Raw genomic sequence first — 24,484 nt, 5'->3', positions numbered from 1 at the left:
TTAGTATTCCCTCTCTTACTTCAACTGATAACAGTTCAGCCTATGAGCTAACTTTAATTCAGTCGTTTTACATTTTTCCCCCCACACAATAAAGACCTGTAAACATTGGCGTAGCCACGGGTGTGCCAGGGTGTGCCGGTGCCACCCACAGAGGCAGCTGGCACTCCCAAAAAAATTGCCGTCAGATGATGCGTTGCGACACCTGGGCAGGTGTGCACCCATCAGGAGTGATTCTAATTTGCGCTCCTTGTGGATTATGATCCTTGACAGACAGCTGGTCGAACTGAACAACCGTTTTCAGAGTGACTCTTATGGAATAATGAAGGCTGCTGCCTCCCTGCTGCCTGCGTCTGACGCAATTTGCCACTCTGAACTCAGCCTCTGAACTCACTGTGTTTGGGCAACTCATCACGCGTAAAGTTGACGGGGGACGTCCCTTATTGAAGTCTTGGATTCATGAGACAAAGATGTTTTTTCCCAACATGAACGGTTTACTGCGTATTCTGTTGTCACTGCCTGTCACAAGTTGCTCTGTAGAGCACCTGTTTTCGGTTGTGAACAGGATTAAATCCACCAGCAGAGCTACAATGCTCACAGAGAGACCTAACAGCATTTCGTTGCTCATGTTTGAAAAAGAGCTTGCGGAGAAACTGGACTCCGATGAAATAATAAATGCGTTCAAGGCCAAGCCACGCTGTCTTGCCCTGTACATTCAGAGCTGCGCATTGCGCACAGGTGAGCGCAGTATCGTTGTGTCCTTTACTCTGCTGCTAAGCCCAATGTGTTCAGATGATTAAATAGTGTTTTTGATCACACGTAATGTGGATACATTATGGCTCCTTGCATGAGTAAGTGCATGAATGTTATATTTCACTATGTTCATCTCATTGGGCATGCAATGTCTGTGTGTGTGTTGTGTTTCTGCGGTGTGCTTTTCCTATTCTTTTGTTATGCTGGGCTTACACCAAACGATTTCCCCGGTCCCAGACTAAAAACTGAAAGTCTTTAGTAAATCTAGGAGTTTTACTGGAGTCACGGCGCTCCCGTCATCTCCATGGCTAAGTGTAAGGTAGTAATCTGCTCTGTTTCATGTCAGTCTTTTCCTAGTCTTGGGTTTGGCGCAAGTCTCAGTGATGTAACACAATCAACAACCAATATATGAGCGGGGAAAAGGTCCCCGGTTCCAGACCGGCCAGTAAAACCACTTCTACAGGAAAAAGGAACATCACAATAATGTTATTAAGCTCAGTCCTCAATTCAAATATAGTGATGTCATATATTTACGGCCACAAGCGGGATTTTGGGGGCGCTGTTTCTTAGTAAAGAGAACAGTAAGGAGACCCGGTAAAAATGTATAAATAAATGTAGGCCTATACATAAATAAGTAATAAATAATCGATAATTAATGTATGATTAACTAAATGAGAGTTGAAAGAGCTAATATATATATATATATATATAAATATTCAATTAAACACATAATTAAATAGGGCATAAATGTATATCATGAATTCATTTATAAATTTTCCTTTCCTTTATTCTTCCTTATATCTATTTTGTTTACTGTAAAATAGTCAACTTTTTATGTCAGAAAAACAGAAACCCTTTTTCAGCTTTGTGAGGGGCATTTTGTGGCGTCTATTCATCTTTTTATTGTTTTTGTTTTTTTCAACACAAACCACTGCACACATTAGAGCAGCTGGAGCCAAAAGCTGCTTCTCCTCCATTTAGTCAATTTTTCCTTAGAGCATGATGAGGAAAAAAATGCTAAAAGAATCTAGTTGTAGTCTTGAACATACTGACCCTGAAAGATTGACAGTCTTTGTAGAATCTCAGTGTGAGACTAGGCTGGGACTAAAAACTCTAAACACTTGTCTTTAGATGTGAGCAGGTGTGAGCTGATAGTCTTCCAGGAGTCTTTTCCAAATCTTTTCAAAGTCTTCTGGTGTATTGTTAGCATTATCGATTTATTTGAGAGCACGTCACAAGTTGAATGTTTAGACCTGCTGTGAACTAACTGTTGACTATTACTGAAGAGAATGTGTGGATATGTTGTTGTTGTTGTTGTGTTAATAATGTTATATTCCAGAGACACATTCTTTTGAATGTTTGTGGAGGTGTAATAAATTTGGCACACCCAGTATTGCTGGTGCACACCCAATGTCTTTTTTCTGGCTACGCCAGTGCCTGTAAATAAACATTTCCTTTGTAAAATGTAAAATCCAAAACTGTAATATTAATAAATAAATAAATGCAGGCTATTCAAAATGCACTTCATCTTAAAATGAAGCGTAGAAGCAGTATTTTGTTCAACGCAGCTCAAAATATTATAACATTTCCCAACTTATCTGTTTTCTGCCTCTGATCCTGAGCCTGTCATCATCCTTTTTGCTCTTAAAAGTGGAAGCTTGCGCATAACTTTGTTGCATTATATTGAAACTGTGTTACAGTGTTTCAGATTCATTCAAATGCGAGAGCTCATTGTTGTGATCGTGATTATTTTATTACAGTATATGTGTGTTCTGGTCATTTGAGCATGATTAAACATACCGCCTTTAATATGGCTATTAAAAAAAAGCTTATTTCATTTTGTTTGTTTTTATACATGTATATATGTCTATGGTATATATATATATATATATACATACATACATGTATATATGTATATATATACCATATACATATATACATGTATGTCTATGGTTAAGGTAACTACCTGCAGCCACCAAAGTTCGTTATATATCTCATGTAATTATAATTTTAATGGTTGATACTTAGCCAAAGATTATAAAAAATACTAAAGCTAGTCTGTGCTGTGCAATATTTGCCTTAAGGTCAGGTAAGGTAAATTAAGCTAATTAGTTAGTTAGCTAACTAGCTAGCTTGGTGACTAGCAATAAAATACAAGCGAGAAACATAGGGGCACTTAATGGCATCACATTTTCTTGAAATCAAGATGAACAGAATGCTTGACATTTCTATGTTTTTATCATAAAAGCTAACTCTATATGTGCCCTGCTTTATAGCACTTAATACATTTGGAAATATGGATAATTAACAGTTCAAAGTTAGATAATGGTTGTTAATGGTTTATTTAAGACCCTGTATCGTCGTATGTAACTGTAAATGTGGATTGTTATTTTTATCTTTTTTATTTTCGGTGTGGAAACTTTAATTTACCATCAGATTATTCATTATGCAAACTGCCGTCATCCAATCCTGTTTGTTTTAAAGATGCAAATGGATTTGGTCGGTTTGTGTTTTATTTTGAGAGGTCAGACCGGAAGTGTCAGCGCGCTGCTGTGACTGACTTGACTTTGGTCGTATTTCATTGGGAGTGTGGACACTCAGACTGAAGGAAGGAGGAAGGTTTTAGTGGAAACTTGAGGACATGCGGCGTCTCCTGCAAACTTTACTCCAACCAAACTTTCTGCGAGCTGAAGAAAGACCCGTGAAGAGAGAAGAATGAACTGAGGCGAAGCGGAGAGGAAGAGAGAGAGAGAGGAGCGGGGAGAAGAGCCGTTCACTCCCATTGATCCAGTATCGAGGTATTGATTTGGGGCCTGGCTTTAATATAAAACTGCTGCTGTGAGGAATTGATGTGCATTCAATTAGAAATGTGGTCATTTTAAACATCATATGGAGCTGTTTTGATTACTTGCACCTGGTTGAAACTGTGATGTCAGACTTAAAATCTAAATGAAAACTGATATTGACAAACACTGCATTTCTAATATAGTTGAGTTAATTTGTAACTTGATATAGACTGCAGACTTTATCAAAACAAACTTAATGCAGGGCCAGTCTGGGCTTGCATAGCAATGTTGTCACAAGGAGAACACACACCTTTCCTCTCTACTTTAGTGTGTGTGTTCTCCTCCTTCGCTGTATCCTGGACACCAGTATCTCATCTGATGGGAAACAAGTACAGACATCTGTGTCCGAGACAGCTGCATCTAGTCACGTCTTGCATGAAATCCCTATTGCATGCTGTTCTTGGCTTTGAAGTTTGTTGTAAACATGTCATAGATGATACAGAAGTATACAATCTGTTTTCCCAGTTCCTTTCTCAGAAGCTGCAAGCAAACTGCATACAGCTTCTGCCTCCGAGGAAATGAAGGGTTAAAGACCATAAAAATACCTGTAAAATCTAATTCACAGCACTACATCAGCCCAGAAACATCTACGTAGAGGGTTGACGCTGTGTGGCATGGATGAACAACCGTTTCTTTTTCCAAAGAAGCCACAACAACGTCTGGCAGCATTCCTTCATGTATTGCTCATTGCCAGTGAATCAGGCCTCAATAAATCACACGCCACCTCTGACACCCCTTTGTTGCTGGAAACTTGTGGGATGCACTGTCTGCCGGAGAGGCTCCCTGAAGGGAAGAGGGTCCACTATCTCTGAGAAACTGAGAAAAAAATATTTTTTGACAGAAAGAGGTCTTTTGTGAACTGTACTGAAAATTTTTGGCCAAAGTATGTTGAGGTGAATTACATTTTAGTGTAAATTTGACTTGTTAAAACTTGAAATATAATGCAATCTATTTGATGTTGGTCGAGCGACAAAAGATTTTGACAGAAAGTCTTTTTTACTTATGGCCGGTTTATGTTATTGTAAATTGAATAACTGAAAAACTCACTACGTGTGTTATTTTCCTCTTTTTTCTCCAAATTCGTTGACAAACTAATCAATTGGTTCAGTGAATAAATGATTGACAGGTCCTTTAGGAGTGACAGTAACCATTAGGTTAAGCTGTAAAATCTATTGCAACTCCAACACAAACTCAAAAACTTGAATCTTTAATGGTTTCACAACATAAATGCACCACTGTAGATCTACTTTTTAGTAAATACGTTTGCAAAAATATATTATTGTGTGTGTAGTAACTTAAATTACATTTCAATGTAACATTGCATTAAAATGCCGACAGCAGAGTTAGTTAATAAAAACATAGGAAAAGGACAATATTATATATATGCCATTTATATCATGGTGGCTCTCCCTTTAACAGTTTGAAGTCAATATGCCCATCTTTGCTTTCTTCTTTTCTTCGTCTACCGCTGCCTCGGTCATTTAGTTTGTTTGTGTTATTCTGTGACTTTGGTGAATCTAAACTAACCCTTGAAAACACCAAAGTAATCTAGTGACGCACACAAACTAAGTGATCGAGGTAAACCACCAACTCCTGTCTTCTGCAAGGTTAAATCACAGATTTTGTCAAAGGAGTCTGGTGGCTACAAAGAACAGCCTTTCCCCCTTATAAAGTGAATAACAGTCTCTAACAGCAAGGTAAATCAGTTAAAATATTCTAAATATAGTGAACACCTAAACTGTGGACCTGGATCTTTTTAAGTGGGACATTTTTTAGGTGGTTAAAATACATTTTTCTGCTGCCTTCATCCACAGCAGGGCATTGCTGAGTTTCCGGTCCAGTACTCCTTCCTACTTCTCCAATATGGAGGCCTGCCAACTGCCATCTACTGTAATAAACTTGTTAACTACTTTATCACAGTATATATTCAATATTAGCATATATTATATATAAACATATATATACAGTAGGAAAGGATATTTTCCTACCCTGTAAATGTAAGAAGCTCCATAAAATACAGCAGGAAATGACCAAAGAATAGTAAGAAAATCCAGATTCAAAGTGGTCTTTTTTTGCTCTCTCAGGCCCGACTCATATATTCATCACTTTTTATTGGTATTACTCAGTTCCAAAGACTCTAAATGGTTAAAGAAAAGACCTCCTCAGAGCTTCAGCTCTCTCTCCACCAGATGGATGTGTTTCAGATCGCAGTTACAGCCAAGTTGGCAAGTCCATCTCAAATGTGGTTTTATGATCTACAGTTCGTCCGCCAGTGATGGCATGCGCGTGTGAATTTGTGCCGACTCAAACATTTTTAAGCTTCCCTGGTGTTTTGTTCATGGAAGTTCTCGTCCTATTGTTATATTTTTTTTGTTCACTGCAGGGCTCCTGCAGGGAAAGATGCAGGCTGCAGCTGTGGCTCTGACTGTGCTGAGTGTTGTCTTCAGCCTGGACTTCCTGTCGGCCCATCGGTCCAAACCAAACCACACACAGAACCAGGAGGACAGAAACACTCAGAATGACGAGACAGAACAGAAGAAGAAGAACCAGCCGCACATCATCTTTATCCTCACAGACGACCAGGTGTGTATGTGTTTCATGTGTGTGTGTGTGTGTGTGTGTGTGTGTGAATGGCTCTTCTTAAATCACATGTTTGGATGATTACACCCCTAGCACCTGAAATATTCACAAAATCATGTTGCACAAGCTACATCGAAACTTGGAAAAATTGCTGTCGCTCAGCAGTGTCTATCATCGTCGGTCAGTCAAAACCCCGCCCCCCACCTCTCGGTCCTCCTCCAAGACATATGCACGCATTCACACACATGCACTGAATTTACGTGCACGCGCCAAACTAAATACCAGCAACCTGTCCGGGCTGTCAGAGGTGATCCAAACACATTGTAGTGTGTTATGATGTTCGGTAGCCGCAAGCTAACACGAGCTAACAATTAAAGTCGTTTTAATCACAAAATGCTAAACTGTGACGAATTACTTCCTGTCGCTAAAGACATGCAGCTTTCAAAATAAGAGCAGAGTGTGTTAACAGAACCCACCACAGAATTTTTTAGAAGACTGTCAAAATGAGGTGCCTTAAATAAAACGTAAAAGAACCCTTATTGTGCTTTAAAATATGCCCCCGGGTTCTTCTAGCCAGCTATTTTTCTACACTGGCTGGCTACTCCATGTCTGAATAAAAAGCTGTTAACAGCAATTAAAAATGTCACAGTAGGATAACAATGAAGATTTTATAATAATATGGTATGGAGATACTATATTATTATAGAGTCTTTATTGTTATAATAATATAGTATTGAGATACTATATTATTTATATTATTATAGAATCTTTATTGTTATCCTACTGTGACTGTGATAAATGTTATGTGAAGTGTTTGCTCTCATTTAGCTCTCAAAGTGCACGAGATTGATGCATTGAACTTGATGCATGTTTGTCAATTATAAAATATTTTAGTCGGGCTACAGCAGTGAATATTTGCGACTGCTTCTGTCACTTTAAGTAATAATGTTGTTGTCGCAACGTTGATAATTTGTTCTTTTCTGACATTAAGTAAACCAAAATGTTCCACAAAAAAAGGCTGGAAGAACAGCACTGCATGATCAAAAACTGTCTGCCTCTCTCACTCAGCCTCACTCAGCCTCTGAACCAGATTAAAGTGCGTCTTAATCAGTTATCTCAAAAGAACCTGCATGTCGGAGGAGAAAACACAAAAGTGTGCAGTATATAGAGATGAAAATAGCTTGTACATTCAGGAAGAAATAAAGAGCTGGATAGGAATCAGAGGGTCTGTAACCATCTGGGAGACAAGTATCACGTACAAAAAAGAACTTGCTAAAGTAGTATTTAAACCGTCAAGTTAATTTTGTCGCTGCAGATGGATCGTCCAAATGTTCTGTGTAATTCATCGTTGTCGTGACTCTAACACAGGGCTTCAACGACATCGGCTACCACAACCCGACCCTCAAGACTCCCACTCTGGACAAGCTGGCGGCGGAGGGAGTGACGCTGGAGAACTACTACGTCCAGCCCATCTGCACGCCGTCACGCAGCCAGCTCATCACCGGCAGGTACACATGATCTTTACTGGCTCCCTGCAGGATGAAATGCTGGCAGCTTCTCCATCTGTCTGCCATATGAAATACTCCGGACTGGATTTAGACACCACTTAGGAGAACGTCTGTCACTACCACTTCAATGTACGGAGCAACTTGTACTTGGAACTTAAACTGATAAATTCATGTGGTTATTTTTAAATAAAATTAAAGCAGGATTATTGTGTTAATGCTGATTCAGCAGTATTCACACTATTGTTCTTCTTTTTCGGCTACAGAAACCATTCACTCATCTTCTAAATCTTTGCATGCTTTTGTTGTGTATTAATCTTGTTTACATCTTCTTAAAAGTGTTTACATTTTAAACTTGGTTATTTCTGCATGAATTTAGGTGAACAATCTTAGTAACCTACATCTTCCTTCTCTGTTTCTCTCCTTCTCAGCTTTAATCCACTCCTCTTTTAATCTCTTCAAACTTCTGCATACTTTCAGCTTTGGAAACCATTCAAATGTCAAACCGTTCTACTCTTTAAGGTCACTTCCTGCTTGTATTCAACTTTTTTTTCTACCGTTTATGCTTTTTTTTAAAAACACAGCATTTCTTTTAACAGCTTTTTTGTTAATTGATTTCAATTGATTTGGTCAGTATTACAGTTTTAACTTCCAGCTTTTCTGCAGAAAATGCATTTTCTACTTCAGTTTGAGCACCACTGAATTTGCTTTTGCATAACGCTTGGTTTGTTTTCGGGCTGCAGCTGATGATCCTTTTCATTTTTTGATTAGTCTGGTGATTATCCAACACGTACTAAATCCAAAGACGTTCAACTTACTGATTCAAAACCAAGAAAAATAGCAACTCCCAACTTTTATTAAAGCTGAAACCAGAAAATGTTCAGCATTAAACCATTTTCTGATTCATGTCTATTGAATGACTAATCGATTAGTTTAAACGCTAATTCATTCCCTCTTTTTTCTTATTCTAGTCTTTTGTCATAGATCGATACATATCTTTTAACAGCATGTTTGTTATTAGTTTAAATATAATAAGAAACAGGGTAAACAAGATTTAAAGAGAAGAGATTAAAATTCAAGAGAAAAGCTTCAGACAAAGCTGACACAAAAGACAGAACAGTTATTGAGTCTGCGGCTCTGATTCAAATGAGGCAGCTGCTATGAATAATCTGATTATTGATTAGGCAACATAACAGCAACACGGACAAACAAGTGGTTCTACTCTGAGGCCAAACTGTAGATCCTGTGTGAGCAGCTCTGCTGGTGGAAAGCCAATAACAAGTCTGTTTTCTTCCAGATATCAGATCCACACAGGACTCCAACACTCCATCATCAGGCCGCGCCAGCCGAGCTGTCTGCCTTCACACATGGACACGCTGCCTGAGAGGCTCCGCGAGGCCGGATACACCACACACATGGTGGGCAAGTGGCACCTGGGCTTCTACAGGTGAGACCAACATGACCAGGAGCGTCTATTCTGTTGTCACTATTAACAAACAATAACGTAACCCCATCGTAAACAGTCTGCTAATGACGTGATGTTCAATACAAATTCTCAGCCAACTAGCTTGTTTTTTCCCCCACTTTGTTCCCTCACGTTGACACGTCTTTGGCGTGGTTTTGTTGAGGCAGGCAACACTTTTCTTCATCTGCCCTTGGTGGTTGTAAGCGCCAACTGCTTCACTTCGTTTTTCATGTATCTATTTCAAACAAGTCAGAAGTTTAAATGTTGAATATTTTGTCCGTTAGTTGATGTTGCCACACTCAAAAACGAAGTTTTGTGACGGCCACATTTGAAAGTGGGTTGAAAAGCCTGCTGTCATACAAAAAGTACTTCTTTCACTCCATATTTTTGTCTTTTTTAGGGATGTGCAGGGAGATTCGTGGGAGATAGCAGCTCAACAGTAGATGTCACATAGAAGTCTTAAAGCTGTGAACCTGAAGATTAATTTGAGATCAGCACTGTGTGTCAAGTCATAAATCTACTAATAAACATTGTTTTAGTTAGCCGCCTATTTAGATAAGTGTATAAGGGTTTAGAACATTATGATAGGAGTATATGAAGTCCATTCCTGTGTTCAGTTATGTCTAATAAGTTGTAGCAGCAATTTCTAGGTTGATACCATTTGTGGAATAAAAGATTTGATGTACTACGGAAATGTAAAAATTTAATGATAATTTATGTTTTTACAGTTTTTGGCTGTGATAAATGGAATTAAGGCCATTTATCAGAGAAAAAATGCCTTTTAACCCACCGGCAGGCTGTTGGTATTAGAGTAATAATAGCTTTTGTAAGCTGCTTGTGTAGAAAAGAATCATAGAAATCTGATGCTCAGTTTACTTTCTCTTTCCTCCAGGAAGGCATGTCTGCCCACCAGAAAGGGTTTTGACAGTTTCTTTGGTTCTCTAACAGGAAGTGTGGATTACTACAGGTAAAAGTGCATTATTATTATTATTATTATTGTAAAGAATTAGCCAGTACTGATCAGGATGTTGTGTTCCTAATAGGGTTGTCAAAAGTATTGATACTCAAAAAAGTATCGATACTAAAATGTTGTATCCGGATACGATACTAATTTTCAAAAGTATCGATACCCCCCCTTGCACAGCATACAACCTCAAAATATTGTTATAATTGTTATTGTATTTATTTATTTTTTACACTACCTCAGACCTGAAGCTTGTTATCACAGTTGCAGTTTCTTTTTGCACAACTGTTTTTATTATTTATTTTTAAGTATTTAACCTGTGGTTCTGTTAATTTTTACATGTTGCATTTTTCTTGTTCATAAAAATATGAGTATCGGTATAGAGTTGAAAATTGTAGTACCGTGACAACCCTAGTTCCTAATAAGACTCACATGTCTCCGTGTGTCCCCAGTTACGGGTCCTGTGACGGCCCGGGGTTGTGTGGGTATGACCTCCATGATGACGAGGGCGTGGCGTGGGGCCAGGAGGGAAAATACTCCACCACGCTGTTCACACAGAGAGCACGCAAGATCCTGGAGAGTCACAACCCCACGGACAGGCCGCTCTTCCTGCTGCTCTCCCTCCAGGTATCACGCTGAGGATTGATCTCGCAAAAATGTCAATAAAGAAAATAGAACATTATTTCAGTTGCAGAAAATAGGTCAAAGTCTGCCTTAGTTTATGTCTCAATGTGGAGAGTTAGAAATGTTGGAATAACACTGAGGCCACATTAAAGTGTGTGTTTGTCTTAAGCTTCATAAACTTGTTGACAGACTGTTTGGCCCTCGTGGACCATAAACTGTCTAATCAAAAGCATGGAACACAGAAAATGTCACTTAAAAGCTTAAAGTTTAAACTCAAGAGATTGATATTTGTTTACTGGTGATTTTGTGGGGAGCCACGTTCATTTGATGGGTTTGAGAAAATCAACTCGATGCCCTGACAAAGTACAGCAAAACAAAGGGCTGTTTTATTTTCAATTTTCCCCAGTAGAGAGTAGGGGACACTGAGTTCAAACTTAAATGTGTTTCTTGTGTTCAGCACGATGTGGGTGGTGAAATTGCACAGTTGCAGCCTGAGCCGGGGATAATAGATTGATTATTGAAGTAATTTTTCATGCAAAAATGCCAGAAAATGCTGTTTTCAGCCTCTCAGATATGGACATCTCCTGCTTTGCTCATTTTTATATCATATTAAACTAAATATTTGGAAGATTTTTGTGTGTTCTGCACCAGTAATGAATAAATAAACAACCAACAAAATATTTAAACGTAGAATAGATGAAATGTGCAAATTAAACACATGTAAACAGACTGTGTTAATGTTTTCCTCCAGGCGGTTCACACTCCTCTACAGACTCCAAAGTCCTACATCTACCCCTACAGAGACATGGCCAACGTCGCCAGGAGAAAGTTTGCCGCCATGGTGTCGACGGTGGACGAGGCGGTCCGAAACGTCACGTACGCTCTGAGAAAGTACGGATACTACCGCAACAGCGTTATCATCTACTCCACTGACAACGGTGCCCAGCCATTCACAGGAGGCAGCAACTGGCCGCTACGAGGCCGAAAGGTACGAATCACTTCTTTGTGTATCAGTTCAGTCAGTTAATGCACCGCAGCAACAAACACTAGAGGGCACTTTCAAAAGGAGCGACAACACCAAAAAGATTACCGAGATGGTTTCTTATTTTATACTTTAAAAAAAAACCTTTAAGGAACAGTTTGGATGCAGGATTTTTTTATGCAATGCAGAGCTATTCACTTGTCAGGCATATACATGTGATTGATTTTAATCAGTTTAATGTACTTGAAGTGTGCATTGTGCCGCTGGATTATCTAGTTATGTATCTAGTATCGACAACAAAAGGACTAAGCAAAAAGCAACACAAATCACTTTGGACATCACACACACTCTACACAGCCAGTATTGCCTCTTACCCTCAGGCCACAGATACAGAGCACCTAAACTAAGGACAATTAGAGCCCTGTCAAGCTATGTCCCGGCATCCATAAGACTTTTGAATGGCTGAACCCCCTTTTTTGAACTGTCTCCTCTCTCTTTTAACACCTGGACTCTTTATTTTTTATTTTTTTTAACTATTATTTATTGCCCCTCCACTATGGAGGTGTTAATAACTTATTTATTTCACTAGGCTCAGCAAAGATTTTATTATCTGCCATATGTCTAGTGTGGGCTGACTGTGTGTATGTGTGTACGTGTGTTGGTGTACGTGTGTGTTTGTTTATTGTATGTATTGTTGTATTGTTGCTGCTCCTCCACATGTGAAGTTTCTAACGGAAAAATAAAGTTCTTTGAATTGAATTGAATTGAATTGAATTGGAACTCTATATAAATTGCCTTGGATCAGAATCAGGGGCATATCTATTCCACACCCATTAGTATCAGACATTTAACGTTCACGATTCTTGTTTTCCCACAAAATAAATAAACTCTCACAACATTATCCTCTACTCCCTGCAAAAATTAACACTGTGTGATAGAAATTAACATCAGTGGCACAAATGGAATTCTCTGCTAACGAATAGAGACAAGAAAAGAGTAACTAAACTTCCTGACTGTGTTTCCAGGGTACATACTGGGAAGGTGGAGTCCGTGGAGTGGCGTTCGTTCACAGCCCGCTGTTAAGACGCAGGAGACGCGTCTCCAAAGCTCTGCTCCACATCACGGACTGGTTCCCCACACTGGTGGGCCTGGCCGGAGGAAACACCAGCCAGGTCAGTGGAGTTTTTTTCGTCCACTACCACTTTTAAAAACTTTTGAATGTTTTTGGCTTTGTACTTTGTTACTGATAACTTGTATGTTTGTCATTGATGCTTTCTTTATCCAAGCCTCTCTGGTCACTCTCACTGACCATTTTATTGTGTGTAAATCAGAGGGATGGTTCTCATCATGGCCACCCAAGCTGCTGATAAGAGAGATCACTTTACTCTAAGACTTTCAGAGTGTTTAGGTTCTGTATATTTTCCTCGTTATTTCATGTTCATGCACAAGTTTATTTGTTGTCTCAGTTAGAGCTGAATGTTTGGACCTGCACCTACATTAATCTTCCTTTTGGCTCCAGACTCTCAGGTTACTGTGCTACTGTAAAACTGTCTTTTTTTTACTATCATGTAGATAAATGTGCTCTTGACCTATTATGATAAGTGCACTATTACTACACAACTGGCCGCAAAGACGCTTTGTGTTTTAGTTGAGAGATAAATTACTTTTAGTAGCGAGTCAGTGCAGTCTGTGTACAGCTCCCAGAGAGCTTTGTTGGCACAATATGTGAGCAGGTTTTCATTGCCAAAGCAGATAAACAAATCTATCTTGGCTACAATCAAGACAGAAAGTGACTAATGCACAAACTCCAGAGTAAATTTACAATTATTTGTTCCTGTGTGGTAAATTTAAAAAAAAAGTATTTCTTCTGCCAACATTAATGCACACTGACTCGAATCACAGTACCTACAGGGACCTCTCTAATTACTCTACGTACGACTTTTTCACTGTATTCTTTGTGATACGATTGTGTTTGTTTCGCTCTCAGAGTCACGGCCTCGACGGTTTTGATGTCTGGCCCGCCATCAGTGAGGGGAAGGAGTCACCCCGGCAGGAGATCCTTCACAACATCGACCCTCTGCACAAACCTCACGCTCAAAACACCAACTGGGACGTCAGCACGGAGGACGCCTCAGGTGACTAGCAAAATAAAACGTCACAAGTTGGTGTAATTGAAAGCTGCTTCAGTCTTAGTAAAAAGGTTACAGGGCCTCAAAATATCTCACTTGTTCAATAAGTTATAAAGCTGCACACATGTGACGACCAGTTGTTTTGTTTATGCTGATGTGGGTAAATGAACAGGACTTGTACAAAGTATTGAAGGTTTGGAAATGCTTAATTTTAAGCTTTAATTTATATGTAAATTCCTTGAAAATGCTTGATTTTCAACAAAATCAACATAAACATAAAATCTTTCAATATTTAACATTTTTATTCATACATGAAACAGTTGTCTTTTGAGAATTTTTGAGATCATAAATAAGTTGAGAATCTGGAATTTTTAGTTTGGGTGCCCTGAAAGTGCTTGAAAAGTGCTTGAACTTTACTCTCAAGTTTTATTCTCAAGAGGGAATTCTTGAGCTTTTGTTTAGCTTTAAACTGCACCTCACAGCTTTCATCAGCAGATGGAGTTTGCTCAGTTGTCATTGACATTAGTCATATATCTATAGAAGTGTATATATGTACTGTATGTATTTAAGTGTACTGTTTTTCCACTTTTGTTCACACTGAAATTTCTTTAAAATTCTATTGACTTTCTTGTTCTTTCACTTCACTTTTTTTCATTTTTATTAACAAATATCTGTAAAACTAACGACATTCAGCCTCAGCTGTTCTTTGCATTAGTGCTAATTAGCAAACGCTAGCATGCTGAAACATTAAACTGAGATAGTGACCATGGTAAACATTACACCTGCTACACATTAGCATGTATTTGCATTCAGTTCAAAGCAAGTAAAGCCTCACAGAGCCGCAAGCGTGTCAACAGACTCTTCTTGTTAATACATGCAAACACCACAGACAGAGGAATTATTTAATCAGGTTTGCAGAGTCTGAATATTAGAACAGAAATAAAAGAGCTGGGTAGAGAAGTGAACACAAGTAAGAAAAAAAGAAGTAATATAAAAATCAAAGGAGGTGAAAAGAAGAGAGACATTCTGGACGTAAGATAAAATGAGAACATGGAAAAGAGGGATGCTTTGAAGGAAGAAAGCAGCTCTTACACAGAACTAAGTAATACAAAATTTGAATAAAAGTAATTTTATCTGCAGGGGGATCTTACACATGAATCAACAAAGCTTAAAGCTAGAGGTGAGCCTGAATAGATGAATATTCAATGATTCGATCTAAGCAGCCTCAGTTGAACCATCTCAGTGGCAGAAAATGTGGTTATGAACCAACAGATCGTTCCATTCAGGCTGTAAGAGGTGCTGAATGTCTACGTTAAATTGAATTATATGGTTTCTCAACGAGGCAAGACTTTACCAATCAGATTTGAGTGAAAACCAAATTTCAAAGGAGTGTTTACTTTGTGTTTCTGACCTGTCAAACTTCTGTTTTTCTTTGATTTCTCAGTCAGCAAATCCAAAGGTCAGAAGAAGCCCAAGAAGAAGAAGAAGAAGATCCTGAGGCAGAAACCAAAGCAGAAGTCAGCATTCAGGCTGAAAACAACCAAGAAACCTCGGACGTTTTCCCATCAAGCTGCTAAACCTAAACCTAAACCCAAGCCCCTCCCCAAACCCAAGCTCAAGCCCCTCCCCAAATCTAAACTCAAACCCAAGACCAAAGTCTTCCCTCAGAGCCAGAGACCGGCACTTTATTATCCACCTCTGAAGTCCAGCGGTGCTCCGTCAGTGTCGGCAACATCTCGCCCTAAAACTCACATCCAGCCACGTTTAAAACCTAAATCCAGGCGGAACATATCCCCGAACCAGAACCTGTTACAGTCAAGACCACCTCCAGCAAAATCAAAGAAGCAGCTAAAGTTACATTTAAATTTAAAGTCCAGACACCAGAACATGTCTCTGCCAGGGACGCCAAAATCCCATCCAGTGCCCCAGTTCAGTGTCCAGCCGTCCCAGTCGGTGTGGGACGCTTCAGTCCAGGCCGCCATCAGAGTCGGAGACTGGAAGCTGCTAACAGGAGACCCGGGTCATGGAGACTGGGTCCCCCCACAGGTACTGAAGCACATTTAATCTGATTATTTTTACTCTTCTGTTTCATGATCATAAAGACGTAATAATTGCACTTTTTCATCCTCAGGTTCTTCCCACTCTCCCAGGTCGCTGGTGGAACCTTGAACGCTCCGTCTCGCCGCCACATAAATCCTCCGCCCTCAAAAACTTCTGGCTGTTCAACATCACGGCGGACCCGTGCGAGCGGCAGGACCTGGCGGACCAGAGACCGGACGTGGTCCAGCGGCTGATGGCCCGGCTCGCCTTCTACAACCAAACAGCCGTACCCGTTTACTTTCCGCCAGACGACCCGCGAGCCAACCCCAGCCAGCACGAAGGAGCCTGGGTGCCCTGGGTGGAAGAGGAGGACGAGGAGGAGGGGAAGTATCAGGGAGTGTACAAGAAAGGAAACAACCGGAAGAAGAAGAAGAAGAAGCCGAAGTGCCCGGTGTGCAAGCTGCAGTCGATCTTTCTGAAACTGAACACGAGGATGATGTCCAACCGGATCTGAGGATCTGAGATGGAGACTTGAGCCATGAAATGTTTGTGTTAAAGACTGAAATGTTTTTGTTACATCTTTGTTTCCTCAAACCAGTGAAAAATGTAGTAACAAGGTAAGTTAAGTCCACTAGATTCATATGAAGCGAACCTCTTTCTAAAACTGTCTGAAACAAGTCACTGGCTTCACTTTTCTACATGTTCTTTCTAAAAAATGTTCTGTCAAATATTGGATCTGAGGTGATGACAATGAAAAATAGTGCCAGATTAGCGGCCAGAAAAGTGTTTTTGCAAAACAGTATGATGTTACAGTGACATTTGCCTTTGGAGACAAAATGTCTTTTCATCCTACAAGACATTTTATATTTAAAAATTGTATGATTAGCAAATTAATCTGTGAATCATGGCTCAACCCAATATTTACAGTGACACTGGTCTTTGACCTCCAAAACCTAATTAATCTGTGAGTCCAATTGGACTTGAAAATTCCCTCCAGGCTTTTTTTTTTTTTTTTTTTTAAGTTATTTTGGCCATTTTTCGGCTTTATTTGACCTAGAGTGAAAGGGGGGCCACCTGCTTCAGAGGACTAAGTCTCTGTGTTATGCAGTATCACCCCCCAAAAATGATACAGGCATGAAATCACAGTAATCTTGACATTTGACTTCCAAAATCTAATCAGTTCATCATTGAGTCCAATTGAGATTTGGGCCAAATTTAAAGAAATTCCTTTCAGGTATTCCTGAGACATCATGCTCACAAGAACAGGATGGAAGGACAACCTGAAAACATGATGCCTCTGGTCGTGTCATGGAGGTATAAAAACAGTATTGATGTGAAACTTAAAGTAAGCAGTAAAATGTTGATATGATTAGTGTCAACTGACCATGTAATAACGTTTCTTTACTGTTGTGACAGCTACTCAGCACCATCACCTGATATATGATGTGATTTTATAAAATGTTTGTTCACTGTTTCTCATTATTGTCTGTTTTTGTTTTTAATTGTTGTTGCTCACAAACTGACAGAGTTCTTGACAAAAGGACCGACACATTTTTACACTGTAAATGATTTATGTTTCTTTAAATTAAAAAAAAATGTCTGTCTGATAGTTGTTTACACCAACAGTTCACACGTTTCGTAGCTATTGTTTACTTTTTTAAGTGAAACTGCATGATTTTGATAATTATTTCTCTAATTCTGTACATGTTTTTATTTGTCGTCTGTTGTACGCAGCAAAATATCACAGAAGACTTTAATATTTTCACATTTTCAGGTGCACGAGCCAGTGAATACAGATATGTTTATAATAATTTTTGTCTAATGTTGGTTTTCTTTGTGTTACTGTGGTTGGAACAGGCCTTTGATGCTGTGGGTGTTTGAATGTATTGCCAGTAGTGAGCATTTTCTAAACTATGAATTTACAGTAAGTGTTTTTATTCACTACATTCTACTGTGAACAGCAGAAGCTATAATTTGATTAATATTAAAAAAAAATTTAAATAATTTTTAGAACAGTGACAAAATCTTACAAGAAAGAAATTTAGCAATACAGTGTTTTATTTCTAACAAATATTGTTTTAATTCAACCAGATTCAGGGGAAAGATTAAGCAATTTAAACCACATTTTATTTATTTTAATGAGTAATCAAATAAAGTGTCTCAAAGGCAGGAAACTGTTCTAGGAAAGAACCCTGAAATACTTCAGTAATGATCTTTTAAATCCAGAATAACATTGACCTATGAAACATAAACAAAGTAAATTTTCGCTCCTGCTGTCACAGAAACTTCACAGATGTAAATATTTGTCAATAAAAGCTCACACATTCAGAGAGGAGGAAGAAGTTTTTCCAGCATTCGAAACTTCTTTGAAGTTTGATGTTGGTTTCCTCGCCATGAGCAAAAGACACCTAACCTCTAAATATTTCTGTGTATTTACACAAAATCTAACAAACCCGGACTGTGAGCGAGCAGCAGAGTGCTGCTGAGAAACCGTTTAAATGGACGCTTGATGTCTCCACCCTGAGTAAATAAAGGTTAAATAAAATTAACTGCGACTCTGTGCTTTAATGTTGACAGGAAACAGAATGCAAGTTTAAGTCAAATATTTTAACCCCAAGGACATTTTGCTTTTTCATTTTTCTATAATTTTGGCAGTTTTTATGCATGTGGCAGAAGGATTATGTATTATTATAATTATTTTTGTATTATTATTTATTTTATTGTGTAGGTTGAACCCTCTATAAAACAGGATTTGTAAAGCTTTTTAAGAGTAAAATACAAGAACTTTCAAGGTACATTGACCAAGATTTTCCAGACTCTACAGCATAAATGTATATTAACACTATTTTTTTTCCCCAGCTGTTAAATAAAATATATATTCACTTTGTTGGTTTTGGTCATGCTAATTTCCATTCAACAGGATTTATTTAGCAAATAGTGACCACAGCTTGTCTGGTTCAAGACACAAGGACACAAACAAATGACTAATATTTTAAATTATTATCAGACTTTTGGTATAAATAAGTGTCAAGCATTTTTCAGGGAGTACATTCAAATTCAAGCATATTTCTAACCTTGAAACCAAAGTTTCAAATTGCTTGTATGAATTTGTATGAACCATGTTTAAATGTGTATAATAAATTGTTCTAACACACAGACAAAAATGTCCCCATTGAAAGGCAATAAAACCAATTTTCAAGTCCATGGACACTACAGCATAAGATCACATATTCCATTATATCAGGCTTCATAATTGTAGGTTTTTACATTTTCCATCCGGCATTTTTTCATTTCATATGCTATTTTCCTTGTTTCCACTAGAGTTATTGCTGCTGTCGAAAACGCCCTGCAGTGTTAGATGCATTGTGTTAACATCAATGTTGTTGCTGAACATTAACAAATCCCACACTGTTAAAAAAAACAACCCATAAAAATATAGCAGATTTCATTTAAGATATATTTTGTATCTATGAAATAAATCTCCAAAGTGGTAAAAAAAAAAAAAAAGGACAATAATTGCTTGTGAAATGTGGAGTATAATTATAAAAGAGCAATAAATGGAAATAGAATCAAATTTGTAGTTAAGTACACAACTTGAGTAAATGTATTTAATTACATTCCAACACTGTTTAATATAAGAAATAAAATAATTATTTAGACCGTTACAAACTGCACACACTAGGTTAAACCACTAGGTGGCGCCAGATATCAACAATCACTGCCGATGGACAGCTCAGAGTCTCACATCACACACGCACGCACACACACACAGACACACACACACAGGCTAAAAAAGGATTTTCCATGCTACACACTGTTTCCACGAGGGAATAACTGAATTGGGAATCTCTTTCATCCCTGAACACCAGTGGGATTATGTAATCCTCCGGGATTAAAATACCAGGAAGCAGTTTGGCTGTTGAAGCTGCTGGTTTGATGCTCGCGTCCAAAAAACTTAATGAAATGTGTGTTAGAAGCTTTCTCCAAGAACAGAGAGGAGCCAGTGTCTGTGATAAAACAAATTCATTAGTTGGGTGGAAAATGTTGTAGCTTTAATACAAAGTTCACATCATAAACTCTATTTAATAATGCCACTTACAATTACTTTTTTGTAATTAATGCCACAAAGAGACAATACATTTATTTTATGTTTTTCTAACTTTAATTCTCATTTTGTGTCTGGTGGTGTGACAATAGATCGGATATCAAAGTGAAAAAACTATTATACGATCTATTACTCTTAACTATCACATTACAACTTGTTTTTCCCTTTGTCTTAATACAGTGGAATTATAATTCCTTTGTTATTCTAAACACTAAAAAAAGGTGCACTTCAAATTCAGATTTTGAATATTTAAACCTCTTTAACTCTTTGTGGACGCTGCTGTCCTCGGCTGACTTTGTGTTTCGCAAGTGAACGCAAGTTTAACTAGAAAATCTACACTGCAAAAAGAGAAAAGGGTGAACTCAAAATTTCAAGGCAACAAACTTCGATAAAATTTTAAGTTGGACAATTAAACTAAATATTTTAAATTTAGTTTTTGAGTTTCCTCAACTCTGAATTCAGATTTTTGTCAACTCCACTGTAAATTGTACTAATTTATCATTTTACATTGTAATAACTTTTAATCCTTACTTCTGCTAACTTCTGTAATGTGCTGAATTGGCATGATTGTAACGCCGCTATGAAATGTCAGCTAATGTTGCAACCACAATTTTGAGTTAGCATTGATACGCTTATGGCTACTCTTGTAGCTGTAACAAGCAGCGCCGCTAGCATCAGTTAGCCGTTAGCTAATGACCGAATTTCACCGCTTTCCCGCATTTCACAACAAAGAAATAAGAGTTATCAGAACTATTGTCCCTTGTTGCGAACCCCAACTTAAAGATATAAGTAACAACAACTCACAAACTTGTTTTTGAGCAGACAACTTGCTTCCTTTGTTGTGCTAACTGACATTATTGCCCTAAATATCAATAATTTATATTTCCAAGTTTTACCAACTTAAATCACTGTTTTAGGCCAAAAAATACAAGTTGTCTTTTTTGCAGTGTAGGGATTCCTGTCTCCAAACATGTCATGATATTTTAAATAACGCTTCTAAATTAGGCTAATTATTAGTTAGGGAAAAAACTGACATGGCAATTATTAAGGCAGTCCCTTAACCTCTGACCTCCAGATGTGTTCTATGGGCACCAACCAGTCCTGCCTTTACAGACATGCCGACTTTATTCTGATAACATGCAGTTATATTTTCACCTATTGTATATTTCTGCAGAAATGGGTTCCACAGTTACAGCATTATGTTTTTTTTAGATGGCCTAGTTAAGAAAGTGCATCCATACAAATGCATTATTTTCTGCCTTGGTGTTAAAAAGTACAATATGTAACATTTCTGCACTAAAATGTCTCAAAACAACTTGTTTTATAGTCAAAGAAAAATTTTAAATTGTCATTTTATCCAGTTTCAACCAAATATTTACAATACCGTTTTTAGATATTAGTTGTGTTAGCTTTATGGATACATGATTTAAGTCACTGGATGTCTGGATGTTAAATCATTACAGAAACAAGCTGAGCAAACATTAGCAGCAGCTCAGCTCCCCCCCAATCTGCGGGGGTGTGCCAAACATAATTGGAAAAAAGCTAATTTTTAACATACATCTGCTTCATTCAGCGTTTTTATCGGTTTTGATCCAGGGTATGTTTGTTTTGGAGAGGAGGAGACCTCTGCGGATATTTCCGCTTGCGGTAAAAACCTCCTGAATGATGAATACTGAAGGAATCGTAACAGGAATAAGCTGACTGACATGACGGCATAGCTCCGTCTTTTGTTTTTGTTTTGACTGAGAGAACCCTAGCTGCCAAAAAAAATTACATATTGCACCTTTAAGAGAGGAAACGAGATGGTATCTGATTAATACCTGTATTGCCAGATACTCAGGGTTGCGGTAACTGTATCGTACATGAAAAAAACAGGTATTGAAGTACAAGTTAGCTCACTCACGTCATAGGTAATCAACGTTCTAATTTAATTCACACAGTCACACCTCCTCTCCTCTCTCACAGCTTGAATTAACAAGTTTACATAGAAATATCTCCTTCTTCTCACTCTCTCTCACATACACACACGTAACCAATAATCCTGCCTTCATCCCGCTCCCCTCCAGGGAAACCAGGAGAATATGAGATCTACAGAACTGGAGCTTGTGGGCGGCTGTGAAATCAGGATTCCCTCGCCACAGAGCTGCGTTCTGCTGACACAATGAAAAACTCATAATTGAGTTCTGTTCTGTGGTCACACTGACACGAGCCTCGGCTTGTACTCTTATTCTAGATACATTTTTTTTAAAAACACAAAAGAAATAGAAAAGCCTAATGTTCCTAGTGTGTGTGTGTGTGTGTTGAATCCTGAAGGAACAGAGTGACTTTAAGGACGTGTGTTGCTGAGTTCAGTCTTGTTCCAGTCAGACCAGTCTGACTTACTGCTTGTATGAAAATGAGCTTCGTCTCCCTGCCCCCAGGCTCAAATGGATTTCTTCTTTTTTTAAACCTGTCACATCTTTTTACAAAACCTCTTTTTCACGTTTCGCCTCTTCGCTTTCAATTTCATCCCTTTGTCGGTTCGATGTCTTAAAAGAGTTACAGCTGTTTTCATCACTCACTGAGAACCAGAAAAATATATAAATATATATTCTGGAGGAGGTTTTTTTGGCTGCAGCTCTTAGTGCTGATTGCATTCTGTTTTCAAATGTGATGTTTACACCAATTATCATTTAAATTACATTTTCCTTTTGCTGGTTTCATCTGATTTAGCCCAGTTTGCCCTTGATATAAATATAAATTTAAGATCAATTTAAAGGTATAATATGTAACTTTTCCGTATTCAAATTTCTAAAAACAACTAGTTATGATAAATGTTTTAAGTTGTTTTCTTACAAATATATGGAATTACTATATGTGATGTATGATATCTATGTTTTTATTATTATTCATTTTTTTGTTCTATATTATAAGTTTTTTGTTTCTTGTCCTTACGACTTTTTATTTTTTTTAAATCAGATGATTTTGTCATGTTTGTTTTTCCGATTTTTTTTTGATGAAGAAGAGAAGCAAAACATCACTCTGTTCAGATACCACTGTGAATAATAGTTCACAATGAAGACATTTAAAAGATGGCAGTGTAATGAACTACTGTAGGCAAATCTGTCGGTAAACAGAAGTAGAGAGAAAAAACAGCATCAATAAAAGAGGTTGCTAATAGGACAACTTTGGCCATCCATGGGAGAAAATGGAGAGGGGGGGGGTGGGGGGGAACCCTACTGCGGTTCAGTAGCACTGTGAACACAATCTGACCCAGTTACAGGAAACAAACCACACTGCAGCAGATTGTGGACCTACCTGTGAGATGATGAGAGGTTTCTTGTGTTTGTGTCTCGTGTTCCCTTGGCCATTGTGAGGGTCTAAAGACAGAGGGAGTCGTACCCTGTACAGTCTGTAAACGCCTTTGAGGCAAATCTGTGATTTGTGATTCTGAGCTATATAAGTAAAATTGAATTGAAATTGAATGTACACAGAGCGAGAGATGCAAATGAAGTCCACGAAAACAATGACGTTTATAAAATTCCAGATCAACTGGAGGAGAAAGGATTTGTGTTCACGATAGATCAGTGCACAGTCGATATAAAAATACTTTGACAGCAATATTTCATGGTGTTTGGCTCCATGTTGCTTTTTGTTTATTTCCCTGTTTACAATTTCCACCACCAACTTTACAACCATTAAGAAATAAGACTGCAAGTATATTTCAAGCCCTCCGCCTTCGTACACGCCCCTCTGCAAATCTTTGTGATACCAAAAATATCATTTTGGTTTGGTGATTATGGGGCGGCTGTGGCTCAGTTGATAGAGTGGTCACCAACTGATCGGATTGTTGGCGGTTCGATCCCTGACCATGGCAGCCTACATGTCGAAATATCCTTGAGCAAGATACTGAACCCCAAATTGCTCCTGATGCTGCGTTCATCGGTGTATGATTGAATTCCCAATGGTGGCAGGTGGCACCGTTTAGGGTAGCCTTTGCCACCAGTATGAATATGAGTGTGAATGGGTGAATGAGCACAGTCTGTAGTGTAAAGCGATTTGAGTGGTCGCAAAGCTACTAGAAAAGCGCTATATAAGTGCAGGTCCATTTTCATTGCGAATCGGACTAAACAAAGATATCCAAAGACTGAATCTCAGAATAGTTCAGAATTACTGGATTGGCAGATGGAAAGCGATGGATGCTCCACATTAAAATCACAGAACAAACAGCGAGACACTTTGACTGGGCTCAGGAAACAGACAACGTGATCAGACCCTCCATAGACGACCTTGATCGTCCCTGTTCGCCCTCTGACTCATCAGCCTTAATGAGGCCGCCGGTCTGCAGCGTCTCCTCCCAGCGTTCATTAAGGCTCTCCTCCTTAATTGAAAGCAGCGACTGTGGATGAAGATATGGAGGTGGCTTGGAGAGATAAAGTCGGTGAACATGCAAGGCAAAGAGCACAGATAATGAGGCCGCGGTGTGAAGAGAGTCTCTGAGGCTTTGATGGCTCT

The 24,484-nt window shown here is 38.5% G+C and overlaps 1 protein-coding gene across 1 annotated transcript; it reads left to right on the top strand.

Annotated features, from left to right (window-relative positions):
• Positions 1-3,344: 3,344 nt before the first annotated feature.
• LOC131980972 (arylsulfatase I-like) lies at positions 3,345-18,215 on the top strand. The gene is made up of 11 exons (XM_059345271.1): positions 3,345-3,548; positions 5,980-6,179; positions 7,545-7,684; positions 8,979-9,128; positions 10,039-10,113; positions 10,563-10,737; positions 11,486-11,722; positions 12,742-12,888; positions 13,704-13,851; positions 15,290-15,891; positions 15,977-18,215. The coding sequence occupies exons 2-11, from the start codon at positions 5,997-5,999 to the stop codon at positions 16,397-16,399; spliced, it is 2,280 nt and encodes a 759-aa protein (XP_059201254.1). The 5' UTR covers positions 3,345-3,548; positions 5,980-5,996; the 3' UTR covers positions 16,400-18,215.
• Positions 18,216-24,484: the final 6,269 nt, after the last annotated feature.

Source organism: Centropristis striata, chromosome 11 (assembly GCF_030273125.1).
Source record: "Centropristis striata isolate RG_2023a ecotype Rhode Island chromosome 11, C.striata_1.0, whole genome shotgun sequence".
Lineage (NCBI taxonomy): Eukaryota > Metazoa > Chordata > Actinopteri > Perciformes > Serranidae > Centropristis > Centropristis striata.
The sequence above is the reverse complement of the archived record's forward strand: the minus strand, read 5'-3'. Positions and strand labels throughout refer to the sequence as shown.